The sequence below is a fragment of the Juglans microcarpa x Juglans regia genome, chromosome 5D (genome assembly GCF_004785595.1).
Source record: "Juglans microcarpa x Juglans regia isolate MS1-56 chromosome 5D, Jm3101_v1.0, whole genome shotgun sequence".
Classification (NCBI taxonomy): domain Eukaryota; kingdom Viridiplantae; phylum Streptophyta; class Magnoliopsida; order Fagales; family Juglandaceae; genus Juglans; species Juglans microcarpa x Juglans regia.
In genome coordinates, this window is record NC_054602.1 from 1,991,358 (window position 1) to 2,012,972 (window position 21,615).

The 21,615-nt window shown below is 37.6% G+C and overlaps 3 protein-coding genes across 6 annotated transcripts; 2 read left to right on the forward strand and 1 right to left on the reverse strand.

The window, feature by feature from the left end:
* Positions 1-822: 822 nt before the first annotated feature.
* Positions 823-11,423, forward strand: LOC121266287 (ubiquitin carboxyl-terminal hydrolase 8-like). Of its 2 annotated transcripts, XM_041170068.1 has the most exons (13): positions 834-1,264; positions 1,731-1,934; positions 2,705-2,846; positions 4,651-4,710; positions 4,882-4,977; positions 5,998-6,351; positions 6,471-6,611; positions 6,709-6,879; positions 7,611-7,868; positions 8,474-8,628; positions 9,539-10,072; positions 10,311-10,584; positions 10,935-11,423. In XM_041170068.1, exons 1-13 carry the CDS (start codon positions 957-959, stop codon positions 11,049-11,051), a joined length of 2,814 nt encoding a protein of 937 aa, XP_041026002.1. In that variant the 5' UTR covers positions 834-956; the 3' UTR covers positions 11,052-11,423. The 2 variants fall into 2 exon arrangements, 1 of the variants encoding a protein (XP_041026002.1); XR_005940772.1 differs by lacking the exon at positions 10,935-11,423 and having other exon boundaries at positions 823-1,264; positions 9,539-10,176; positions 10,254-10,422.
* On the reverse strand, positions 11,347-15,433 carry LOC121266289 (dihydroneopterin aldolase 2-like). 3 transcript variants are annotated; one of them, XR_005940773.1, is made up of 5 exons: positions 15,264-15,429; positions 14,158-14,362; positions 13,578-13,811; positions 12,571-12,771; positions 11,347-12,364 (listed from the first exon to the last, which is right to left on the reverse strand). XR_005940773.1 is itself a non-coding variant. In XM_041170071.1 (4 exons), the coding sequence occupies exons 2-3, from the start codon at positions 14,352-14,354 to the stop codon at positions 13,598-13,600; spliced, it is 411 nt and encodes a 136-aa protein (XP_041026005.1). In that variant the 5' UTR covers positions 14,355-14,362; positions 15,264-15,429; the 3' UTR covers positions 11,347-12,364; positions 13,578-13,597. The 3 variants fall into 3 exon arrangements, 2 of the variants coding, with proteins under 2 accessions (XP_041026005.1, XP_041026004.1); XM_041170071.1 differs by lacking the exon at positions 12,571-12,771; XM_041170070.1 differs by lacking the exons at positions 11,347-12,364; positions 12,571-12,771 and having other exon boundaries at positions 13,382-13,811; positions 15,264-15,433.
* A 328-nt stretch (positions 15,434-15,761) lies between these two features.
* On the forward strand, positions 15,762-21,533 carry LOC121266288. The gene is made up of 11 exons (XM_041170069.1): positions 15,762-16,139; positions 16,856-17,051; positions 17,179-17,306; positions 17,633-17,741; positions 17,880-17,919; positions 18,696-18,785; positions 18,908-19,007; positions 19,121-19,260; positions 19,699-19,801; positions 20,128-20,777; positions 21,073-21,533. Exons 2-11 carry the CDS (start codon positions 16,913-16,915, stop codon positions 21,347-21,349), a joined length of 1,776 nt encoding a protein of 591 aa, XP_041026003.1. The 5' UTR covers positions 15,762-16,139; positions 16,856-16,912; the 3' UTR covers positions 21,350-21,533.
* The last annotated feature ends 82 nt before the right edge of the window (positions 21,534-21,615 follow it).

Here is a 21,615-nt window from a genome sequence, read left to right on the forward strand (position 1 = left end):
GTTTTGGGCCCATATTCAGCCAAGATCCTTAGACGTAAGGATATATTCTGACTTAACCATTAAGGCAGCAAAAAAAAAAAAAAAAAAAAAAAGAAAAGGCAAAGGAAAGCAAGAGAGTTTATAAAGCTACCAGAGGGTCAGGATTTATGGGTAACAGCAGAAAAATAACGAATGAGGATGGAGTTTATTCATTCAATCATTAATTTTTTTTCTTTAATCGTATATTGAAGGCTTGAGATTTTAACATATTATTATGATAAAAATAAAAGTTTTGTTAGTTATTATTTTCACACATCATATTAATTTTTATTTTTTTATTTTATTATTTTTGAATTAATTAAAATTTTTTACTCATCATTTATATATTATGTATTTTATAAAAGAAAAAAATATAAAAGAAAAAATTTATGTGTCTTGTACAATATGAAAATGATGAATAAATTTTTTTTGAAAATAATAATATACAATGAAAATTAAGAGTTAAGATAAAGACAATGAAAATTAATAATTTTAAAGGAAAAGAAAAAAAGAGTAAAAAGCGTTGCTTAGCCCAGAATGAAATTGGCAAAAGGTGGGGGGGGGGGGGGGGGGGGGGGGGGGGCGGGGGCCACGCTCACTCAACGATAAGTTTTGGGACCCATATACCACGTGTCTATAATCGACGCCTGCAAAACACATTCGAAAAGCATGCATCCGACCTAGCGAGAACCATCTAGACCACTCCTCACACCTCCCACTCTCATTCCAAGCGCGTGTAAAGCACTATCCTACTGTCCCCCCACCACCGCCACGAGAATCCGCCGCCGACCTCTGTCGTGGGTTCTCCAAATCTCACGGACCAATAAAAAAAAAGACAAAAGACTTGGGGGGAAAAATTAATTGAAAAGAAAAAGGGAAGTGTGTTGCTGGAAGAAAAATGAGAGTAAAGGAGTGGGAAGCCGTATTAATTGAGGCCAATGAGCCGTCTGTCCGAGAAGCTCCCTCTGCACCTCCTCCTCGTCAGACCCACCAAGTTCCTCTCGCAAAAGCTCGTTCGCCTCTCCCTCTCCACGCTCCACCTCTGCAAGTCCCTCGCACGCGCCATCGCCTCCAAAACCCTAGCTTTCTTCACCATGGACGACCTCTTCTCCTCCTCCGCCATCGAAGACGACCTCTGGGACATCGACTCCAGATACCGCTTCCGCCCCCAACGTCGCCTCCTCGGCGACGATTACGACGACGGCGCTGACAACTCCATTGACAAGGTTTACTTGGTTCCCTATAGGTATCTTCCAATCCGCCACTTCTTCTTATCGTTTTTTGTCTGTTTGATTGCCGGGAAAGCTATGAAAACCAAAGGATTTTAGGTCTTCGTCTAAGCAATGTTGGATTTGGGTTCCAACGTCGTGATGTGTCGATTGTTTTTATGGACAATTTTACTGTAAGCTCGTGATTTTTGGAACAATTTTTAAAACGGAGACAATTGGACCCGTCACCGTTCTTTTATTGCTCCAAATTCTTGTAAACGAGGTGCACTTGCGGGCCATCGGACTGGGGAACTTCCTGAGCGCCTGTTCACCCCGGGATTAGTTGAGACTTTCTTATTGGACGCCCGGTGCCGATAACTTTTTTTTTTAAACGAGGTGTACTTCGTGAACGTAGAAATAGTCTGTGGTTTGAATTCAGGCAACGCATTCGAGAAGAAAAAACGACTTTTTAAATGGTCTCGCTATTTTTGCATTGAATTTCAGGTGGTGGAAGGAGTCGCAGCGTGATCATGATGACGAAACGGGAGGTGTTTTATACTCTGTATCAGTGAATGATGACACCGACTCCGAAATCGTTCTGGATTTGAAGAAGGTCGATTCTGGAAAGAGTAACAAGGCAAAAGAAGGATTTTCAGGCCGTGAATATGCCTTGCTTCCTGAAGCGTTGTGGTTGCGGGCCCTCAAACGGTGAGCAGACATACATTTGCTTGAAATATGTTCCTTCTTTTTGCTAATGAGAACTCATAAGAGGTTATTCATTGTGAGAACTCATCATCTTGTTAGTCTGAAAAGCATAATGCCTGACGGCTCTTTTTAATCAGTTCCTGGTTCTTATTGAATGACATACATGACGAAACTACTTATTTCAGTTTTAATCTGAACCTTACCATTTATATTTTTACTTAAAAAAAAAAAAAAAAAAATCTGAACCTTACCATTTTTTCCTAGATTTAATCTCAATGGTATAAATTAGAAGCAAATCCTCCTTTGCAGTAGGTCTTCTTCTTCTTATTCAGGCCGTGCTTTATGTTTTCCTATATTAATTTAGTCCTTTTCTCTTATTTCTCTCCATTCAATCGGCTCTCTCTGGTCTCCCTTGTCCAGGTCTCCTTTCTTTTGTAGCCCTTGAAACCCAAAGATAATATGGAAATTTCGTATGGAAACGGATCAGATTATCTGTCTTGGATTTCAGGCTGATTTTCATATGGTAAATGCCAGATTTGATCTAATATCAGATTTAGAGTTAGATTTGCGCATGTCTTAGCGTTTTGCCGATGACTGTCGACTTGAGAATCCTATTGAGATAGGACTGGTGTCATTTGAAAGCTAATCCAAAAATCTAGAACTTTCTCCTCATTTTTATATTAATGCATCACAAAAATCTGCATTGTATGTTTGGCATTTTTTTCGTAAGGGGATAATATATTTGGAATTGAATTCTTCTTCGCTTTCTGTAGGCATTATGATCTTAATGCAGCAGAGAAGGATATTGGAAGTCTCTATGGTGCTGGAGATTCTTTGCAGGATGTGTTTCCCATACAAATTAGGCTTTTTGTTTTGTGGGAAACAAATTCCTTAGTGGTAAAAGTTAGCCAAAAGGTCAGTTTTGGGATATAATCTTCTATCCTTGTTTCCACTGATTGTCAACCATGACAGGCTTTTAGTACTGTTATACCTGCATTTTGGATTTGGCTGATGAATGGTCGGATGTTTTCCTAAAGTTGGATAAATCTTTTTCTTTTTTTTCAGAGCTTCACATATCAGCTGTTGTTTATTAATATAGTTTCCATCGCCATCGGAAACATGGAATTATTTGAGAAAGAAAGAACTAGGAAAAAAAGGCCTCTACCCTTTGGTGTTGACAGAAGATACAAGCTTGTTTTTTAAATGCTTTTTGTTTTTTTTTTTATAAGTAGTTTTGAATGATTTTAGAAGCAATGTGATTCAATGAGAGCTAGGCAAAAATTTAATGCTCTTTGGTGTTGACAGAAGATACAAACTTGGTTTTGAAATGCTTCTCAAAGGAGTTGTGATTGAATTTTTTTAAGGCTATGTTTGGGTGCTGAGCTCATCCTAGCCTATCTCAAACCAATCATTGATGGGACTCACTACTTTTTCAATTTCCTATAAAAAGTTAAACATATCTTAACCTACTCCATACATTCAAACACGTATCTCAGTCTACTTCATACATTCAAACACATCTCAATGGGATCCACAAAACACTACTATTCACAGATCATCTAAGATCACCTCAGCAACCAAACACAGCCGAAGATTCCAGCCTTATGATGCGGTATCTAGTACTATAGTATGACATTGGGAGGTATACTAGAAGAGCATTTTGGAACAGGATTGTCGGATAATTTTTCATAGAAGTGAATGGTGGAGGGTAGTGTTGCAGGCAGCAGAGCACATACTTCTGAAAGGAAGCAACGTAAGAGAAGAGAGTAACACCAAGTAGATCTTAAGCTTCGTGGTTATAATGTATGGGTTGTACCAAAACTATCTATAAACAATGCTGATTCTCTATGAGCAATGTTAGGGATGGAATGTTGCTTTTAGTTTTAAACTTATATAAAGAAATGTACAAAGGTGGGTATTTTGCTAAGAATGGGTGATTTTTAATGTCTTCCAGCACTTTAGGTGATCTCTCTATCCCTCATTCCATCTTCCTCCCTGCTTTCTTTAGAATTGTTGCTATGGACATGGGCGCCATACGAAGGAGGACTGCATGTTTAGGAAAGAATTGGAGTAGGCTTTCTAGAATTCTTATATTTACTTAAATATATTTCCTTGGACAGATACCATTTATAGAGCAATCTAAAGCTGACCTTACCATTGGCAGACGGGTTGAAGATGTTCATTTAGTTGGTTGGTTGACACTAAAGTTCTCTGTAGCAGACTCCATCATTCAGTGCAACGATGAAGTCTAAGCTTCTGAGTCCAAGTGCATGGATTCAAATTTTGAGACTATTCATTTGATGCAAAAACTGCTGAAGGATAGGACCGTATCCTAGTCTCTCTCCCAGGACTGAGCTACCCCAGTACCACACATTTTGCTTGTCGTTAGACATTGTTCTGTTTTCTACCCATCTCCTTCGAATCACCCAATCTTGCAAGCTTTGATGTTGGTTGCATGAGTTTTAGTAGCGATGATGAGTAATATATTGATCCTTAATATTGTATATGGTGTCAAAGTGCCATGAAGTTGGTTGGAAGAGCTTTATTCTTACTCATATATATATAAAAAAGTTTGGTTAAAAGAGCAAAATGCACTTTACAGGTTACCCAGTATTAGAATTGATATACCATTCATTGTGTGTATAACTTTTTGAAACCATCTGGTATTTTGGATTGAGTTGCTTTACTACTTCATTTGACATTTGGCTGCATTTTTCAGGACAATGTGCATAATTCTTACAAGAGAGCCCGCAATATTTTCGGTTCTGAATCTGAACCTGTGAGTTCCATCTCTCTCTCTCTCTGTGATGTTTCTGTCTCTCAAAGTCTCTCTTTTGGGGATGATGGTTTAGCTAAGATAATACTATCTCATTCCAAAAAATCTCTGATATAGTGGCTTCTTCATTTTTTTTCCAATGATATTTATTTGCTATGTTATTTGATTGGACAGTTAAGCATTTGGGACTTCTCAGGCCAGACAACACAATTTTTTTTTTATGACAGAATAAATATGAGTAAAGATACTCCTGCACAACTGGGGAAAGAGGTAAGTACATAATTGTCTGACTGCTATCATTTTGTTATATTCCCCGTTCTTTGTCTGTGTACAAAGTTGCTTGGGAATAATACTCTTCAATCAAGCATCCCTTTTGCTTCTTTCTCTCCCACATACCTGTTGTAAAGAAAATAAAGAGTCTTAGTCTTTTTACTTATAATCAGTGAAGAAGGGATTTTCAGGAGGTAATGGATCTTTTTTGTGAGTCAAAAACTGATATTGGGGCTAGAATATTGCTAAGATCTATCCGTTTAGAGGATAACTTTCTGATCCTGTAGAGGTTTTCAAGTTGCCCTTGAGGGGAACTTGTCCCTTTAATTTTAGTAGTTGGTCATCTGAGAAGCAGATTCCTCGCAGGAGTCATTTTGTTAAATTATCACTTGGCATCTTTTGCCTCTTCCTGCTTCTAAAATATTAACCAAGATAAAATGTGAACACAACCAATATTGGATGGACTCAATAAGTTGTGGCGGCACCTTTTTTGCTCCTTGATGTCATTATGGCCCTGGAGGACTACCTTGTGAGGAAACAATCTAGAGATATTTTTAATTTTCTCTCATTAAAACTGTTGTTTTTTATAAAAATTGTTGGAGAGATCATTCTGATTATGGTCTACTTATCTTATGCTGTTGAGCTTTCTATAATTCTATTCCATTAGCAAGATTGTGAAATTGCCCAAATACTCAGTAATTGGAATATACTTCATGATTCACTTTCATAATTGTAACAATAAAAATAGAGTGGGGCTGTTTTTTTTTTTTTTCCTTTTTTCTTTTCACATTTTTTTAATACATTTAAATATTTTTAAAAAATAAAAACAATACACCAATACACTTAAAATCACTTCCTTAATCACTAAGTAAAAAAAAAAAATTTTTTGACCAGCGGTCAAATGGAGTGCTCAAAGTGGGGAGGCAAAGTAGTTTTTTCCATAAAAAATATGCAGCAACTTGAGTTTGACCACACGTTTAGTCGATTTATTTGCTCATTGTTTGCATGTTGGCCTTGCAGATTCTTCTTGAATTGCAAGTCTATGGATTTTCTGATGCTCCAAGGGGCAGAGATGAGAGGAATGGTGAGATGGCTATACAGTCCAAGGTGGAAGATCCCTTTTGCAGTGGCTTTTTTAAGATGAATGGGAGCACTGACAGAGTGGACTGTTTTTTAAATTTAACTAACTCATCACGAAGTGGTGGTAGCTATCAAGGAGCTGGTTCCTTGGGCTTGACAGGATTACTGAATCTTGGGAACACTTGTTTCATGAACAGTTCCATCCAGTGCTTGGTGCATACTACAAAGCTTGTTGATTATTTCCTTGGAGACTACCAGAAGGAGATAAATTATGATAACCCATTGGGGATGAAAGTATGATTCATGTTTATGTTATATCTGCTTTTTTTATCGAGTGGTCTTGCCCAAATGTAGCATATTTGCTTATTCCATACCTCTTATCTCTAGTTAAATATGTTCATTCATGCTTTCAGGGGGAGCTTGCTTTAGCATTTGGAGATTTACTAAGGAGGCTATGGGCTCCAGGAGTGAGGCCTGTGGCTCCGAGACTGTTCAAGAAAAAACTTGCAGATTTTGCTCCTCAATTTAGTGGCTATAACCAACATGATTCCCAAGTTAGTGAAGTTATTTTTGTTTATGAGTACCACTCAATTTCATTTTAAGACGTGAGAGGAGTAATCTCATGAATATGTTAAACTGTCTTTGATCTAGGAGTTTCTTGCATTCTTGTTGGATGGACTCCATGAAGATTTAAATCGTGTTAAGTGCAAGCCGTATATTGAAGCCAAGGATGTTGAAGGTCATCCGGATGAAGAAGTAGCAGAAGAATATTGGAAGAATCACCTTGCTCGCAATGACTCCATAGTTGTTGATGCATGCCAAGTGAGTTGTATTAGGTGGTTGCCATTTTGCATGGAATAGAAAATTTTGACATCTAGTTGTATACAAGACTTTACTTTTTACATGTGATGCTGTGTTCATGTGATATCCCATATGATAAGTATATGGATAGGTGGTATATGAGATCCCACATTGCTTGGGAATGAGAAGTTCTTGCTTTATATAAGGTTCTAATGGGGTTCCAATTATATCATTAACTAGTCCTTTTGGAGTGTATGCCATGTAGTTTTGGCCTTTCATTGGCGTTATAAATGGTATCAGAGCCTATCCTAACAAAAAATGTGGGACTTGAGCCATACCACCTACGATGGTTTGGCCCGACGAGGACGTTAGGAATTTAAGAGGGGGAGATTGTAATATCCCATATGATAAGGATAAGGGTACGTGGTGTATGAAATTTCATATTGCTTGGGAAGGAGAAGTTCTTGCTCTTTATAAGGTTCCAATGATGCTCCAATTGTATCATTAACTAGTCTTTTTGGAATATAGGACATGTGGTTTGGGCCTTCCATTGGGACGTTACAATTCAATAAAACTAAGGACTCCTACTTTCTTGTTGGAAGTCTTTGATGCTGCTATGAATAATGCCTTCTGATGGCTAATATGATTAGGGCTTTAAATAATTTTGTAGGCTGCTATGGGACTGGCATCTACAATTATCAGATAAACCATTTGTTTAAAATTAATTGGGTACTGTTTTCCTTACTTTCTAGGGTCAGTATCGATCAACGCTGGTTTGCCCTCTTTGCAAGAAGGTTTCTGTCACATTTGACCCATTTATGTACCTATCGCTTCCATTACCTTCAACAACAATGCGGACAATGACGTTGACAGTAGTGAGCACTGATGGGACTACATTGCCAGCTGTGTATAACGTAATTGTTCCAAATAGTGGGAGGCTCACAGATCTTATTGATGCCTTAAGCACTCAATGTTCTTTAAGAGATGATGAAACCCTGTTAGTAGCTGAGGTATGTTGCTGTGTTTTTTCAAATATCACTGAGCTTCTAAACACTTTTTGATCTTTGATCTTGGTGGCCTTCTATACTTGGGTGGCTACTTTTATCCTCTAGCATAGTAATAGGAACTTTTCTATTGTATAACTATGTTTCAGGAATCATTGCATTGTATGCAATCATATTTTGGTTACCACCATGCCAATGACCTATGGTTCAAATGATGATTCCATCTCCCATAAGAGTGGCTTGTGGGTGACATCATGAGTTGAAGTCTCATACCCACCAATAAAAAATGCAAAACATTTTGGCCACCACTCTGTTCTGTCATCTGTGGCACTATCATATTACCATAACAGTGTAAGATCTATTACTAATTATTTAGATAATTTACTTATCAAAATAATTATTTAGATAATTTGGTAAAGTAGTTGAAATAATGTAAAGTAACTATGTGGGATGAGATGATTTATAATCATTAGGTTATTTTATCTCCATCCTTCCATATATATATATGCATGTATATCATTTGGGATCCCCATGTCAAAGGGACTGTTCTCTTTTTTCCCGAGTGTTTGTGGATTCCATGTTGAGCACTGACCATGTGGAGCAATTTGTAGGTAGTCATAAATGCTATAAAAAGCATTCTGAATTGGCTTGAGCCATCTGGTGCTATAGCCTTGATCAGGGATGAGGACAAAGTTGTTGCCTATCGGTTACCAAAAGACAGTGAGAAATCACCCTTAGTGGTTTTCAAGCATCAACAGGTGGAAAAGTAAGTTTGAGTATTTCCTTATTGAGTTTGTTTCGGCTTTATACTGTGACTTTTATTTGGTGATTTCACTTCTGGGTTGCCACTGCATTTCTTTTTCCCTTTCTCATCCATGTGTCTGAATTGCAGCTATTGTTATAACTCAATGAGAAACATCAGAGAACTTGTGCGTGACCACAGAAACATCTTGCAAGGAATTAAATATTTTAGAGTATGATGTATGACAGATTCCGAAAACCTGCCTAGTATTGCTTTTGTGGTGGGCTTTAGGGCTTTAGATTTGAGAACGTATGCTCTTAGTTCTTATGATTGACAATGGGTTTGGGGTTTCTAGATTGAATGCTTGCAGGAGGTGGGATTGTTTAGCTATGTAAGCTATTTCTGAAAACAAAAGTGATGGATGACAACACTTGATAATGGGGCTTTAAGGCTTGCGTAAGTAGTTATTTTGTGGCTAATGATTAGAGAAAGTATGTGGATGTTTTAGGGTTTCAATAGGGTAAGAGTTCGACTTGGAGTTGCAAAGAGGCAAATGAAGCTGAAAAATGAATTGCATGAAAAAGAAAGAAGCACACTAAGTACCCATGCGTTCCATAGACCTATAAATAAATTACAGTAGGAGTATAATTAGGTAACAACAAAACTTTAAGAAACAAAACTAAGCTGAAGGCCACCTATAACATGCTAATAAATGCTTGTCAAACATTTTGAAAATTGCAAAAAAATTCGCTCTTGATAAAGCAAATATAACGTAAAAAATATTTGTATTGAAAATGAATCTATTATGACTTGAATTTTGTCAATAATTTCCTCAGATCCTTTGTGATCTCTTGAAGAAATGATGCAATTTTTGTTGTACTTGTTTAAATTTGGATTTTATCATTACTCTATTATGAGTTTTCTGGCATTGCAGTTATGGCATTACCCCAAAAAGGAAGACATTTGGCATTCCACTTGTAGCAAGGTTGTCTGATACTTCTAATGGATCTGATATTCGTAAAGGGTTTTTGAAAATACTCAGTCCATTTTTAATGCCCAACGAAGATGGATTATATAATTACGATGAGGGTGCAGGAAATTCTGGTAAGGAAGATTCTGAAATGGAGGATGCCACCAGCCCTACTGTTTTGGATGCAGGTGCTGGGTCAGATGGTGGTAGACTGGACGAGACACAGTTGGATACTGACTTCCAGTTCTACAGAGGACCAGAGTTTTCTGAGATAGAGATGAATGAGCCAGTACTGGTCTCGGGGTCGATCAAGGAGTTGGAGGTGATTGTTCTATGGTCAGATAAGATGATTGAGACGTATGATACATGCCTTCTCAGCTCACTGCCGGAGGTCTTTAAGCCCCAGAGGTCCATAAATAGGACTCAAGATTCTGTTTCTCTATACAAATGCCTTGAAGCCTTCTTAAAGGAAGAGCCATTAGGACCAGAAGACATGTGGTTAGTGTAGCGTGTTCTCATTCTTCATTCTGGCATTGGAAGATTTTTGTTCTTGTTGATAGCCATTCTTGACCTAATTTTGTGAGCAAGAACTGAAAAAAATGGTCTTTAAGAAGCTGAGATTGGTTGTGATTCTTATACATCAACAAACATGCTTGACTAATATTTAAGATATTCAATTCAAGTTGTTATTCCTTTATTTCTCTTATAATTACTTTGCAGCTACATCAAACTGCAGGTACTGCCCTAGCTGTAAGAATCCTCGGCAAGCCATCAAAAAGTTAGATCTCTGGAGATTGCCCGAGATTCTTGTTATTCATTTGAAGAGGTTCTCATATGGACGATATTTTAAGAACAAGCTAGAAACATATGTCAACTTCCCAGTTGATGATCTGGATTTCTCAACCTTCATTGCCCACAAGAATAGCCAGTTGTCCAATCGCTACATGCTGTATGCCATTAGTAATCATTATGGAGGTTTGGGTGGCGGTCACTATACTGCAACTGTTCATGTAAGTGGCATCTCGTTATAGAAATTTTTTTGATTGCTTTTTGGTAGGTGCCTTTTCCAGTCTTCTACTCCTAAAGGTGAGACTACACACTAGTTGTAGTAATGTTCCCATACAATTTTGACCGACTTGGATATTGTGGCTTCCTTGATATGGAAGTGGCTCAGTTATTATAAAATAACCTCAAAAGTAAAAATTAGTGAGTAGCTGCGGGTTTGTTTCTTCACAATTATGTAAAAACACATGGATAGATGTTTGTGTAAATTGGTTGTAGGAACATCTCTACATCTTTTCTGGAAATACATGACTTTGGATTTTTTATGGGTTTTCTATTTCTCTTTGTTCGTATGCAGCATGGCAATGGTATGTGGGTTGAGTTTGATGACGACAAGGTTTTCCCTATCTCCAAAGACAGGATAAAGACATCAGCTGCGTATGTTCTTTTCTACAGGAGAGTCCCGGATGTATAATCCGTCATTGTTGTATAGTTAATTCGAACAATTTGGAAGCAGGATACAGCCAGCAAGGATACGGCCAATGAAATGGATAAAGTTTTTTTCCTCGAACCATTTCATAGGTTTTCTCTAGGAGTAACACACTTTTGGTTAAACGTAGAGAAAAGGAACAAAGGATATAATGTTGTACAGCTTTCAGTGGGCAGTAGAGACCAAAGGAACAGAGGATTCAATACTGTACAGCTTTTCAGTGGGCACCAATGAATGGGGATAGGTTACTACAACCTTTTTTGTGTTACTTGTACATAAATTCAAAATAATTCTTGACTGACCCTCACACAACATATTATTTATTACATATTTGGATATATTATCCATTTTTGTTTCCATTTGATTGAATAATCATAGTTTAAACATTTAGTAGGGTAGGTTGACCATGGAAGTCTTGGTGCTGTACCCCAAGCTTGAAAAAGTTGCAGCAAACTGTCGTCCTTGTGAAGCTGCAGCGGGCTTTTTTCGTAGAAGTTTTCTGACAGATTTGAAGCCACTTTACACATTCACCCGATTACGCTGCACAGGAGATTATACATGAAAGAATAAGTATCAATGCTAGTCATGCAATGATATGATGGGATATCTGTCCATGGAGGCCTCCAGCAGACTGAATTGAAGAATGTTCACTGGTAAAAATCACTGATTGGGAAGGCTGATCAGATTGTGCATAAACAGCCCCTAATGATTCTGATTTTGGAGCTCTTTTTCGAATGAGGAAAAGGATTTCTACAGTGATCTCTGTAAAAGTGGCACAATCACATGATGTTTCGTTGGTATGTCAAGGAAAAAGGTGTAATTGTTGAACTTTTTCAAAGAGCAATGGGAGAATGAATCAAACTTGAAAACTAGGTAATCAAATTTTAAACGATTAAGGTTTCAGTTTAATTAGAATTCCAATAAATAATTATGGTCATGAGGTTTCTTTCGTTGGTGTATCAGGTTGCCTCAATTTCCGACTCTCTGATATTCAGACTCCAGAGTTTCGGTCGTCAAGAAATTTTATAAGAAGCCCTTACACCTTGTACAGATTATCAACGTGGTTATTTTTTATCTTCTGAATGCAAATCGCCAATCGCTCCCCCCAGTCTGGTTCCCCCGACTCTGCGAATCTCTCCCCCTCGAAATGAATTCGCACTTCCTCCTGGAAGCCATCCACTTTGATTGACGTGATATGGGCTACCGTTTCCATATCTTCCCAGAGTACAACAAGTTGCAGAGTAAAGCGCCATTGCAGCACACCTACTTATTACTGAAGCCCCCAATGCCAACTTCAACTGTCAAACAAGTAGTGTGATTAGGAAATTGATAATAATTGAATCAATTATTGCAAGACATGAATCTACACATGGTCTGAAATCGAATTTTCTTTTGAAATAAGAGTGCTAAACATAACTTCTAAAGTTAAAACTGCAAACATGAATCAGACACAGAAATTACATGGTTAGGTGGCTATTTCTAACAATTCTTTGGCCTCAATTACCATCAGTTGGCTCTGTTTTGTGGGAGAAGCGGTGGGCTGGGAGAGACATCTGTGTTTTTCCTTACAAGGTTGACCTTCGGATTACGAAGGTCAACTTGGTTGCTGCATTAGATCGTGGCATGCGAGTCGAATGCATTGTTGCCGCTGCAAATGACAGTCAAGCGAGCCGCAAGGACAGTATCATCAGGTAATAGAAGAACCCTACACTTTCAAAATTACCAATAAGGACGAGACCTTGCACTGCATTTTGAAATCATCTTAATCCGTTCAATTTATGTTACAATACATGCTGGCTCATGTTCATGAAATTAATGACATCATATATCACATTTGGTATTTGAATGTGTTCGGAATACCAGAGTCGCTACTCCAATCTGGAATAGCAGCAGGGGCAAAGCTCGTGAACCAACTGCCATGGCTGCATGAGTCTCAGCTTCTTTCCCATGTTTCACAACCTGATAGAAAGTTTTGTGCACGTGTGGAGAGATCTCTTCCTAGTTTCTATGCCTCCATTTCAGTAGAAATTGTCTTTTAGAAATGGAGGAGCAACCTTGTTTCAATCTCAGGCACCATTTGCTTTTCATTTTAATCGATTATTTATAATAAAACTTTAAATTAGGCCATGCTCTTAGTTTCTCTTTCGAGTCTTTTCCACCTTTTTCTCTAATTCCCCATTTTTTTTTTTTTTTTTTTTTTTTCAGACCTGGGTATGCAAATGCAAAACTCATGCTTTCGCCGTGTAATTTGGCATTTCAATTTGAAGCCTACTCCATATCCCAAGCATAAGTTCCCAAGCATATGTGTCTGTGTGTGAGAGAAATGACTTGTACAAGTCCCATACAAGTCCTTGTAAAAAAGTGAACCTCACTTAAAAAAAATTATTCTTTATTAGTGAGACCCACTTTTTTATAAAAGACTTGTATGAAACTTGTCTATTTGAGACTTGTACTTAGCATTACTTTATACACCCGAGCATAAGTTCGACATTCAGATAATTATTCAGAAACCTTATTTCAAAGCATCTTGACTAAGCAGCACGGTTTGGTATGTCAACACTTCGGTGCCTGAGAATCTCAACGCCCAAGTAGTCAACAGAACCAGGAACAGCCACATGAGGTTTTCCAACTTTCACACGAACAGCCGATATCTGGGGATGCTTTGTAAAAGTGGTAGACGCAATGAGTTGAGCCACCGACTCCAGAAGATTCTGAGCAGGCCCTTCCACAGTTTCTTTTACTATTCTGCATTTCACCCATTCATCCCATCGTTTATATTCTTCCTATATCAAACTGAGCATGCAGAACATATGTATTGGTCACATAAAGAAAAGATTCACCATTAACCACACTTTATGCAGGTTTGAATTGCAGGATATCTACCAATCATGCATGACCTCAGACTTACTGCAATTGCTATAAACGTATTAATTTAGTGTGGAATGCATCTTCTTTTCACTCGAAATAGATAGTATCAATGAATTTTAGTTATTGTACTGTTGATAAGTGAAATCAGCACGGTACACAAAATTGATACCATCATTTCACTTGAAATGAGAGGATCATTGTGGGGGTCAAATATATAGCTTACCGGTAAATATCAGTGTAACTCACAGTATCTGACAAATTATCAGATTTACCAGCAGGCAGGAGGTCCATCCATGCATCAACATCCACCAAGAACTTCTGACCCAGCTTCCTTTCTTCTGCCTTCACCCCATGATATCCATGGAACTTCAACCCCCTCAATATAAGTTTGTCTCCCTTCATAATTGCATCATCTTCCATCAACGCTCCTAATGATCAGAGTCACCACTTATTATCCATACACTCAGAAAGGATAAGATGAAAACATTATGTGCTTCATGTAAGATTAGACAGACTCCACAGTTTCCAGCTACTAAAATGGAAAAAAGACATGACTGTTAAATCATTAAAAAATATTATAAAGAATAAAATACGATTTGGGTAGAGGGAGAAAAAAAAGATTTCTACAAATCAAATTCACAATTCTCACGCAAGCTTTTGTAAAAAATAGAACACACTAAAAACAATCATTTTTGTAGGGAGACCTTTTTTTTTTTTTTTTTTTTTTTTTTTCACAAAAGCCTACGAGCAGCTTGTATGTTTGAAACTTAAACCACAAAACAAGGGGAAGGCAAAGGGGGGTGGTTTGGTAGAGCATGGCAAACACACTGGTGCACTGCCATGGCGACCACTACAAGTAGCAGCGTCAAGCGGAAATTTGGTGGCGTCCCTTCAATCCGACTCTGAAACTCTTGTTCCGTTCCGATCGGTTGGAGCCAGAGTCGGAGTCTGGACTTGGTTTTGGGGTGGTGTGGCTGGGATTCTCATTTCTTGGATACAAAAGGTGAACTAAATCAAGAATACTCAGACTCATTTCAAATCAATAATTGATGAACTTCTCAAAAACAAAAAAAAAAAAAAAAAATATTACAACTTACTTCATACATTTCAACCTAAAAAATTAAATCAATCTCAACTTAAAAAAATTAAATTCATCTCAATAAAATTCACAAAATACTATTATTCACAATCCAATCCAATTTATCTCAACATCCAAACCAGCCAGTTAACCTCTCCCTTTTCCTCTCCACCAACAAAATGCTCAATCTAAACCAAGCCCACCAAATTAAACCTTGAATCCCCCCAAAAGAAAAAACGACGAGTATGTACCAGTTGGTCCGGTCCCTGAACGTCCTAAATTGGCTGGTGTGCGGCGGCAGAAATGACGCAAATGAACGGCAAGAGGAGATAAGGGGAGAATAAAGGGGTAGTTCCTTATGTCGATTGCCGACGCGTGCGCTAAAACCTAGCGGCTGCGGTTATTCGCGACGTCAACGACTACTTTACGCAACAGACGTCTGGGTGTAAGTAGAATTTTTGTTAACTTTATTGCCCTTTTAACTTTATGCGAAGACGCTCGTGACCCATATAGCCGGTTCTCCTCTGACTGTTCACTTGACGTCGTTCTAGCACTTTTCCTTAAGTGGTCCCCACCAGACACACTTTGCCAGTACATATCCAGATCAATGCACTCCTCTTACTTTATTCTGGAACGAACGGAAAATGATATTTACAGTAAGTGGGGAGTGTATGAGCATTGTGTAAATTTTAGAAAAGAAATGATAAATATAGAATTTATATAATTAATTTTTTTTAAAATGACAGGCTATACTTGCGTATGCGGCATCACTCTTCTGGAATAAACTAAAATATTTAAAGTTTTCTATTAATCATAATTTAATTTGATTAGCTCTGGAAACAAGTGTCGATTTGCGGGTGATTCTACTCCGCGTCTGGAATTCGTATTATCCAAGGGGAGTGGCCCATGTTTCATATCCGTCTGGGTGGTCGCACAACAGCTGAGTCTGTCTCCTCTTTCAATGAATGAATAATTGATTTTTGTTATGGAGATCTGTGTTTGAGCGGCGAGGATTTCAGTGTTCTGTTTGTGGGTTCTGCTTAGAGCTCATAAAGGCCGGCCTAGTGCTCCTCGGGGAGCTTCGTGCGACGTGAATTTTAATGAATTCCAGAGGAGTCTGCATCTGGGTACTTCGATATTTATGAGTTCTGGTTTTGCTTTGGATTGACTTTTGATGAATATCAAAGTATCTCCGTGTGTGGGCTCCTATGTTTTGGCGTATGCCTTTACTTTGCATTTACTGTTTATGTTGTGTAATCTGGGGTGTTTCTGGCTTTCGTTTATTTACATTGGTTTATCTGTTTAGAGGTGTGGTGTTGATGATTCTCGTTTATTTCTATTGGTTTTATGTGCTTAGAGGTGCTTGTGTTTGTGTGCATGATGTCTGACGCTAGACGGTGAGTCATTAACCTTTGTGATGTTCTGTTGGGCGTTGATGAAGAGTTTTGTTGGTGTAGATTTCGATGAACTTTAAAGCTCGTCTAGTCTCGAGTGCTCTATAAGATGGAAATATAAGTGAACAACTTTGAGTATCTTTCATTATCTTGTGTAGATCAAATGAAACCCTTCGCTGATGACATCATTAAGAGTCTTGAATTGATGCATATATATTTGTCTTCCATTGAGCGCATATAATTTTTACTTGTTGTGGTTTAACTTTGCATATAGACGAAAGCTTCAGCTGAATACACATTTTGCAAGGACGGCATTGGTTTTTTTTAGGTCCCCCCTTAATCATTATCGTCATTCATTTTTATTTGATGAAAATTCATTGTAACATTTTTTTAAGGAAATCCCTAATCCAGCAGGTGATACTGAAATCAACTAATGGCATGTGGTTCAGGTTCTGTGCTTGACTGTTTAAGAGAGAGCTCTTCCCGATTTTCTTGGATATGCAAAGATGGAGAAAAAACAAAAGATCACTCAGTACAGGGAAAGGTTGGATAAGACACTTGCATTGCCTGATCTGGCAAATAAGGAGACACTTGAAACCTTAGTCAAGAATCAACTCCTACATTCTTCAGAAGATGAAACTAACGGTCCTTAATTCCCCTGATTTTCCTTTTGACCTTCTTTAGACATCTGTGGCTTATGTTTCCTTGCGTTGTTACGAAAATGATATGCATTTGTGGACCACTTTCCAATTATAAATGTTTGTTTGTGCAGGGTGCAATCAGAAAATAATTGAAAATAGGACTGCGGAAGTATCATTTTTTCTTGACATGTTGAGGAGTGCTTCAGTAGATGATAACGATGGATCGGAAGCCAGTGAGAGATCACGTGCCGAATGGAAGGTATACCATCTGATTTGCATGGTTTTCTTCCTTTCATTTCCTCTCCTTCACGCCCTTTTGTATTCTGAAATCTTCTTTGTTTACTCTCCCCCTCTATCTCCCCTGAACCTTTTTCATTCATCTATCAAGACAAGTTTTCTTCAGAAAATTTAAATAATTCGGTCTGATGAGTGACGTCATTCACCATTGGATTAACTTCTTTGTCAAAAAGTTTCAACTTGTGAAAATGAATGCAGTTGCATATGATTTTACATTTGGATGGGCTTGTTTATGACATTTTTATTAGGAGGTCTTGGGATAGTTTTGTGACAACCTACTTTTGGCAGTTAAAACAAGACAAGGAAGACTTTCGTGTTATGTATCGTGAAGGGCCCAAAGGCACTCCTTTTCATACTTTACTAGTTGAAGGCTACGTAGATGGACCTGTAGATGTTTGTAAGTTATACAAGAATTTCCAGACATCTTGAGTTCATCTTGCATTTATGAGTAATAATCATGTAATCATTTAGATTGTTAGATATCATTGGATATCATATAAAAAATCTTTTAGAAAAATTCTGCCCTTCATTGTAGGTCTATGCACCTCATGGGAGTCATCCCTCTACAAGAAATGGTAAGCATTTTTCCCTCATTCTATGCGCATTTAATTCTCTACTTGTCGCCTATAAGGGCATAAGCTGTTTGATTGCCTGATGTATAAAATCTCATTTTTGCTCTACATGAATAATAGAGCATCAACATGCATCTTGTTGTGAAACAAGAAGCTTCATCTCCTTTCTTTATCATTCTTTTTTTCCTTTTTTTTTTTTTTGGGTGTGTGTTTGGGGGGGGGGGGGGGGGTTATATCGAGTGAAGAAAATCAAATATCATCAAGAAGCAGTGACAGTAATATAACATTTATCACCTAAAACTATTTCCTTCAGTTTTCATCTTGTTGGCATTATATAGGGTCTTATTAGTAATATATTGTTTTAAGGGAAATATTTTAGCCACAAATGAATTACACAAAAGCAATCCCACAAACTGATGGGGTTTGATGTGGTTCGTTAGATTGTAAAGTTACTTTTATTATAAAATAGATCTAACAGATCAGATGAAACCATGTCAGTTTGTGAGATTATTTTGTGTAATTTCTTTGTGGATGTAGCAGTACTCTTGTTTTAAAGGGTCTTTGAATTTTTGAAGTTATTGGTTATCAAAATTTTAGTTTGTGAAGATCCAAGTGATATATGTGGTGATTATTATTATTGTTATTCTCGTTATTATTTGTAAAAGATGGGGAGAGAGAGAGAGAGAGAGAAGAGAGAGAGAAACCAGCCTTTTCTCTTGACTTAATTGATACTGTAATTTTGACAATATTTTTCTTCTTTTTCATTCTATTAATTTCAGGTGGCCTCAGTTTAGTGTTCCAACTTTCAAAATGATCTGTGGCAAATGTTTGCAAAAGGTGCGGATTGGTGAACAGATATCTTTAGTGAGGTTCGTCTAGCATAAAACTGCAGTATTTCTTAAATTTTGTTTGATAGTAATTTTTTTTTTTCAGTTTCTGAGATATATTTCACTTTGAAAACCTGATTTTTCTTTGAATTTTTGGAAGAAAGGATGAAGGTTCCTTGGCCACTGTCAACAAGGGAGGCCATTGTGCACTATTTTATGTTTGAGTACTTTCAAGATGATCTCATTGTTGTCCTTCTAAACACGGTAGTCCTTGAAATCTTTAGTGGCTTATTTTGTCTTGGTTGCAATGTTTTTTCTGTCTGTCATATCTAGGTTGAACCTGAAGTAAAAGTATTTTATTACAATTGTGCTTGCAGATTTCTGATTTGGAAAGCATTGACATATCTACTCATGGTTTCACCAATGAGGTGATCCCTGAAGCAAATGGCGTTGTTAGGATTGATGTTGTAGGAGGCTTTGCTTTGCAAAAGGTGACCTCAGAGAGAAGTTACTTTCGGTGAGTGGTAGTTAATTGGCTATCATGTAGATCCTGTAAGCAAATCCAATTGTGTTGAAGAGGCTAGACTGCAGTGGACATGGAATGGACATTTAGATCTTTAATCAACCCGATCCCATATGCATCCTTTCGGCATAAATTTAGTTTATTATATCTTGGCAGTAAAGGGCAAGAGCATTGATGATTTAGGGCTTTCTTTATAAATTATAAACGCATTTTGTCCGTTTGAAAATGAGTCTAGTGACTTTGCCATGGGCAGCTTGTCTTACATCGCCAGTGGAAATAATTTATGGAGTAACTTGCTAACTAAGCAAGTTTTTTAAGTGATTGGATTTCTGCCCAGTGGTAGCTAAAGATAATTTGAGTAATGTTGCATGATTTCTTTCCTTGTTTGGTGCTCCTCCAATTTTTAATCTTTAGGAACTTCTAATTTTGTAGGACAATAGCAAATGTGGACCTCAAGTTGGACTTTGTCCCTCCATCCCTTATAAACTTTATCTCACGGCAGCTCATTGGCAATGGTTTCAGACTCTATCAAAAGGTCATAAACCTTATTCTGTCATACTTAACTACTAATTTGGTTCAAGTTATCATTTTTCTTGTCCATTGCTTCAGCAATAAGACCATCTCATGGAGGAGGAATACTATTCAAATAAGTTGTGTGTGAAATTAAAACCACATTTGAATCTAATTGAATCATCCAATTCGATAACTTCTAGAATTAACTGCATTTATCCTACTTAATCACTGGATTTCAGCAGCTCTTGATTGGACCCATGCAATAACATCCTATGTGGTGGCTCCTGCATCCTTTATGTGATTACTGTTCTATTGTTTTTTCTCACTTTCCAATCCTCAAAACCACAGGTAGTGTCTTCTATGTCTAAGACTGACAAAGATTTTATTGATGCCTTGGGGGACCCACTGTATACTAAAATACGTGAAGCTCTTTATTCCGCTAATATATCGGAAAGGGCTGTGGAAGGAGAAAAGATCAAGACTGATGCGTGTATTTTCCCTGAAGAACATCTTATTGCGAATAAGCAGGATGAATTGGTGGATATACGTCAGGAGGTTCATTGTGATTACCATGCAAGTGAATCTGAGCCAAAAAATGCTGTAGTAACAGACAGGAAAGCTTTTGGAGAGATTGAAGAAGAAGAGAGTGAAGAAAACAAGCACTTTGAGGAGGATGGTAAGGACACAGATCACATTTCAACCAAGGAATTCAATGAAGGGTGTAATGTAAATGGCAAAAGAAATATATCAATCAGGTCTGAGGTGGAACAAGCTCTGGGAACATTAGAAAAGGTCATCTCAGTGCTTCGGGAATATGGGTTTAATGCCCAAAATGGGTTCTCTTCTGGATTAACCAGTAAAGAACCTCCAAATATGGAGGTTCTGACAAAGGACTCAAATTTCAATGATGAGGTTATTCTTGAAGTATTGGAAAAGGAAATCATTGATGGGACTTCACTTGAACGGCCTAGGAATAGCTCTAGCAATCACAGCTTCAGGTATTTCTTATGGTTCATTCAATTTTGGAAATCTGTTTAGGGAAATGCCATGCCCTATCCCTTTTTTTTTGCTTTGAGTTGATGTGACTTCATCAATCTCAAATTGGAAGGGAAAGTACTTCAATCAGTGCTTGCTCCGTCCTTTAAGTCAATCACAACACACACCAGAGTCCACATTTGATACATGGATCTGTATTTAATATCTTATTACTGGAATCGACTCACCTGTGCAGAATTTTAGGCCACACTTTCAAATCAACTAATAAATGGTGCTTTTCCAATCCTGTTTTTGCAGGCATGCACGATCAAATTCTCTCCCAAGGGAGGTAAACCATAACAAAATTCTACTAGCATCAACGGAGCAGGAGCAGTATCTTTCGGTTCCTAATGAGGCTACGCAGGTTACTCCGAACGGGACAATAGAAGTACAGGCTTTGGACCAAAGTGCACATGATATTAAGCAGAAAATGAGCACCGAGGCAAATAGCATCCAGGAAAGTAGTCTAAATGGAGAAGAGAAATCAAGCGGACAGAAAAAGCATAGGCTATGTTGTTTCAGGTTGCGAGGTTGAAAAAGAATCAGTAGAAAATTTGAAAAACTCAAAAGGTTTCATTATGGTCACACCACAACTCAGTCGTCACAGATACCAATGATTGGTTTTGTACCATATTTGGAAATAACTTGTATGATAGTTATACTCTTTCCAATAAGTTCTATATAGATTTTTGAAGTCTAAAATAGGAACATTGAGCACAGCTTGTTTCCAAATTGCCCTCTTTTTTTCACCAATAGGTTCTATTAATAAGAGGTTTTCTTCAAATGCCAATATTAACCATT

Coding starts and splice junctions, on each gene's coding strand:
- LOC121266287 (XM_041170068.1), top strand. CDS start 957: ATGAGCCGTCTGTCCGAGAAGCTCCCTCTGCACCTCCTCCTCGTCAGA. Junction 1,935..2,704: donor TGGTTGCGGGCCCTCAAACG/GTGAGCAGACAT, acceptor CGCTTTCTGTAG/GCATTATGATCTTAATGCAG. Junction 10,073..10,310: donor TTAGGACCAGAAGACATGTG/GTTAGTGTAGCG, acceptor ATCAAACTGCAG/GTACTGCCCTAGCTGTAAGA.
- LOC121266289 (XM_041170071.1), bottom strand. CDS start 14,354: ATGGAAGATGATGCAATTATGAAGGGAGACAAACTTATATTGAGGGGG. Junction 13,812..14,157: donor AGTTACACTGATATTTACCG/GTAAGCTATATA, acceptor GGTGAAATGCAG/AATAGTAAAAGAAACTGTGG.
- LOC121266288 (XM_041170069.1), top strand. CDS start 16,913: ATGGAGAAAAAACAAAAGATCACTCAGTACAGGGAAAGGTTGGATAAG. Junction 17,052..17,178: donor TTCAGAAGATGAAACTAACG/GTCCTTAATTCC, acceptor TTGTTTGTGCAG/GGTGCAATCAGAAAATAATT. Junction 19,261..19,698: donor TCAGAGAGAAGTTACTTTCG/GTGAGTGGTAGT, acceptor CTAATTTTGTAG/GACAATAGCAAATGTGGACC.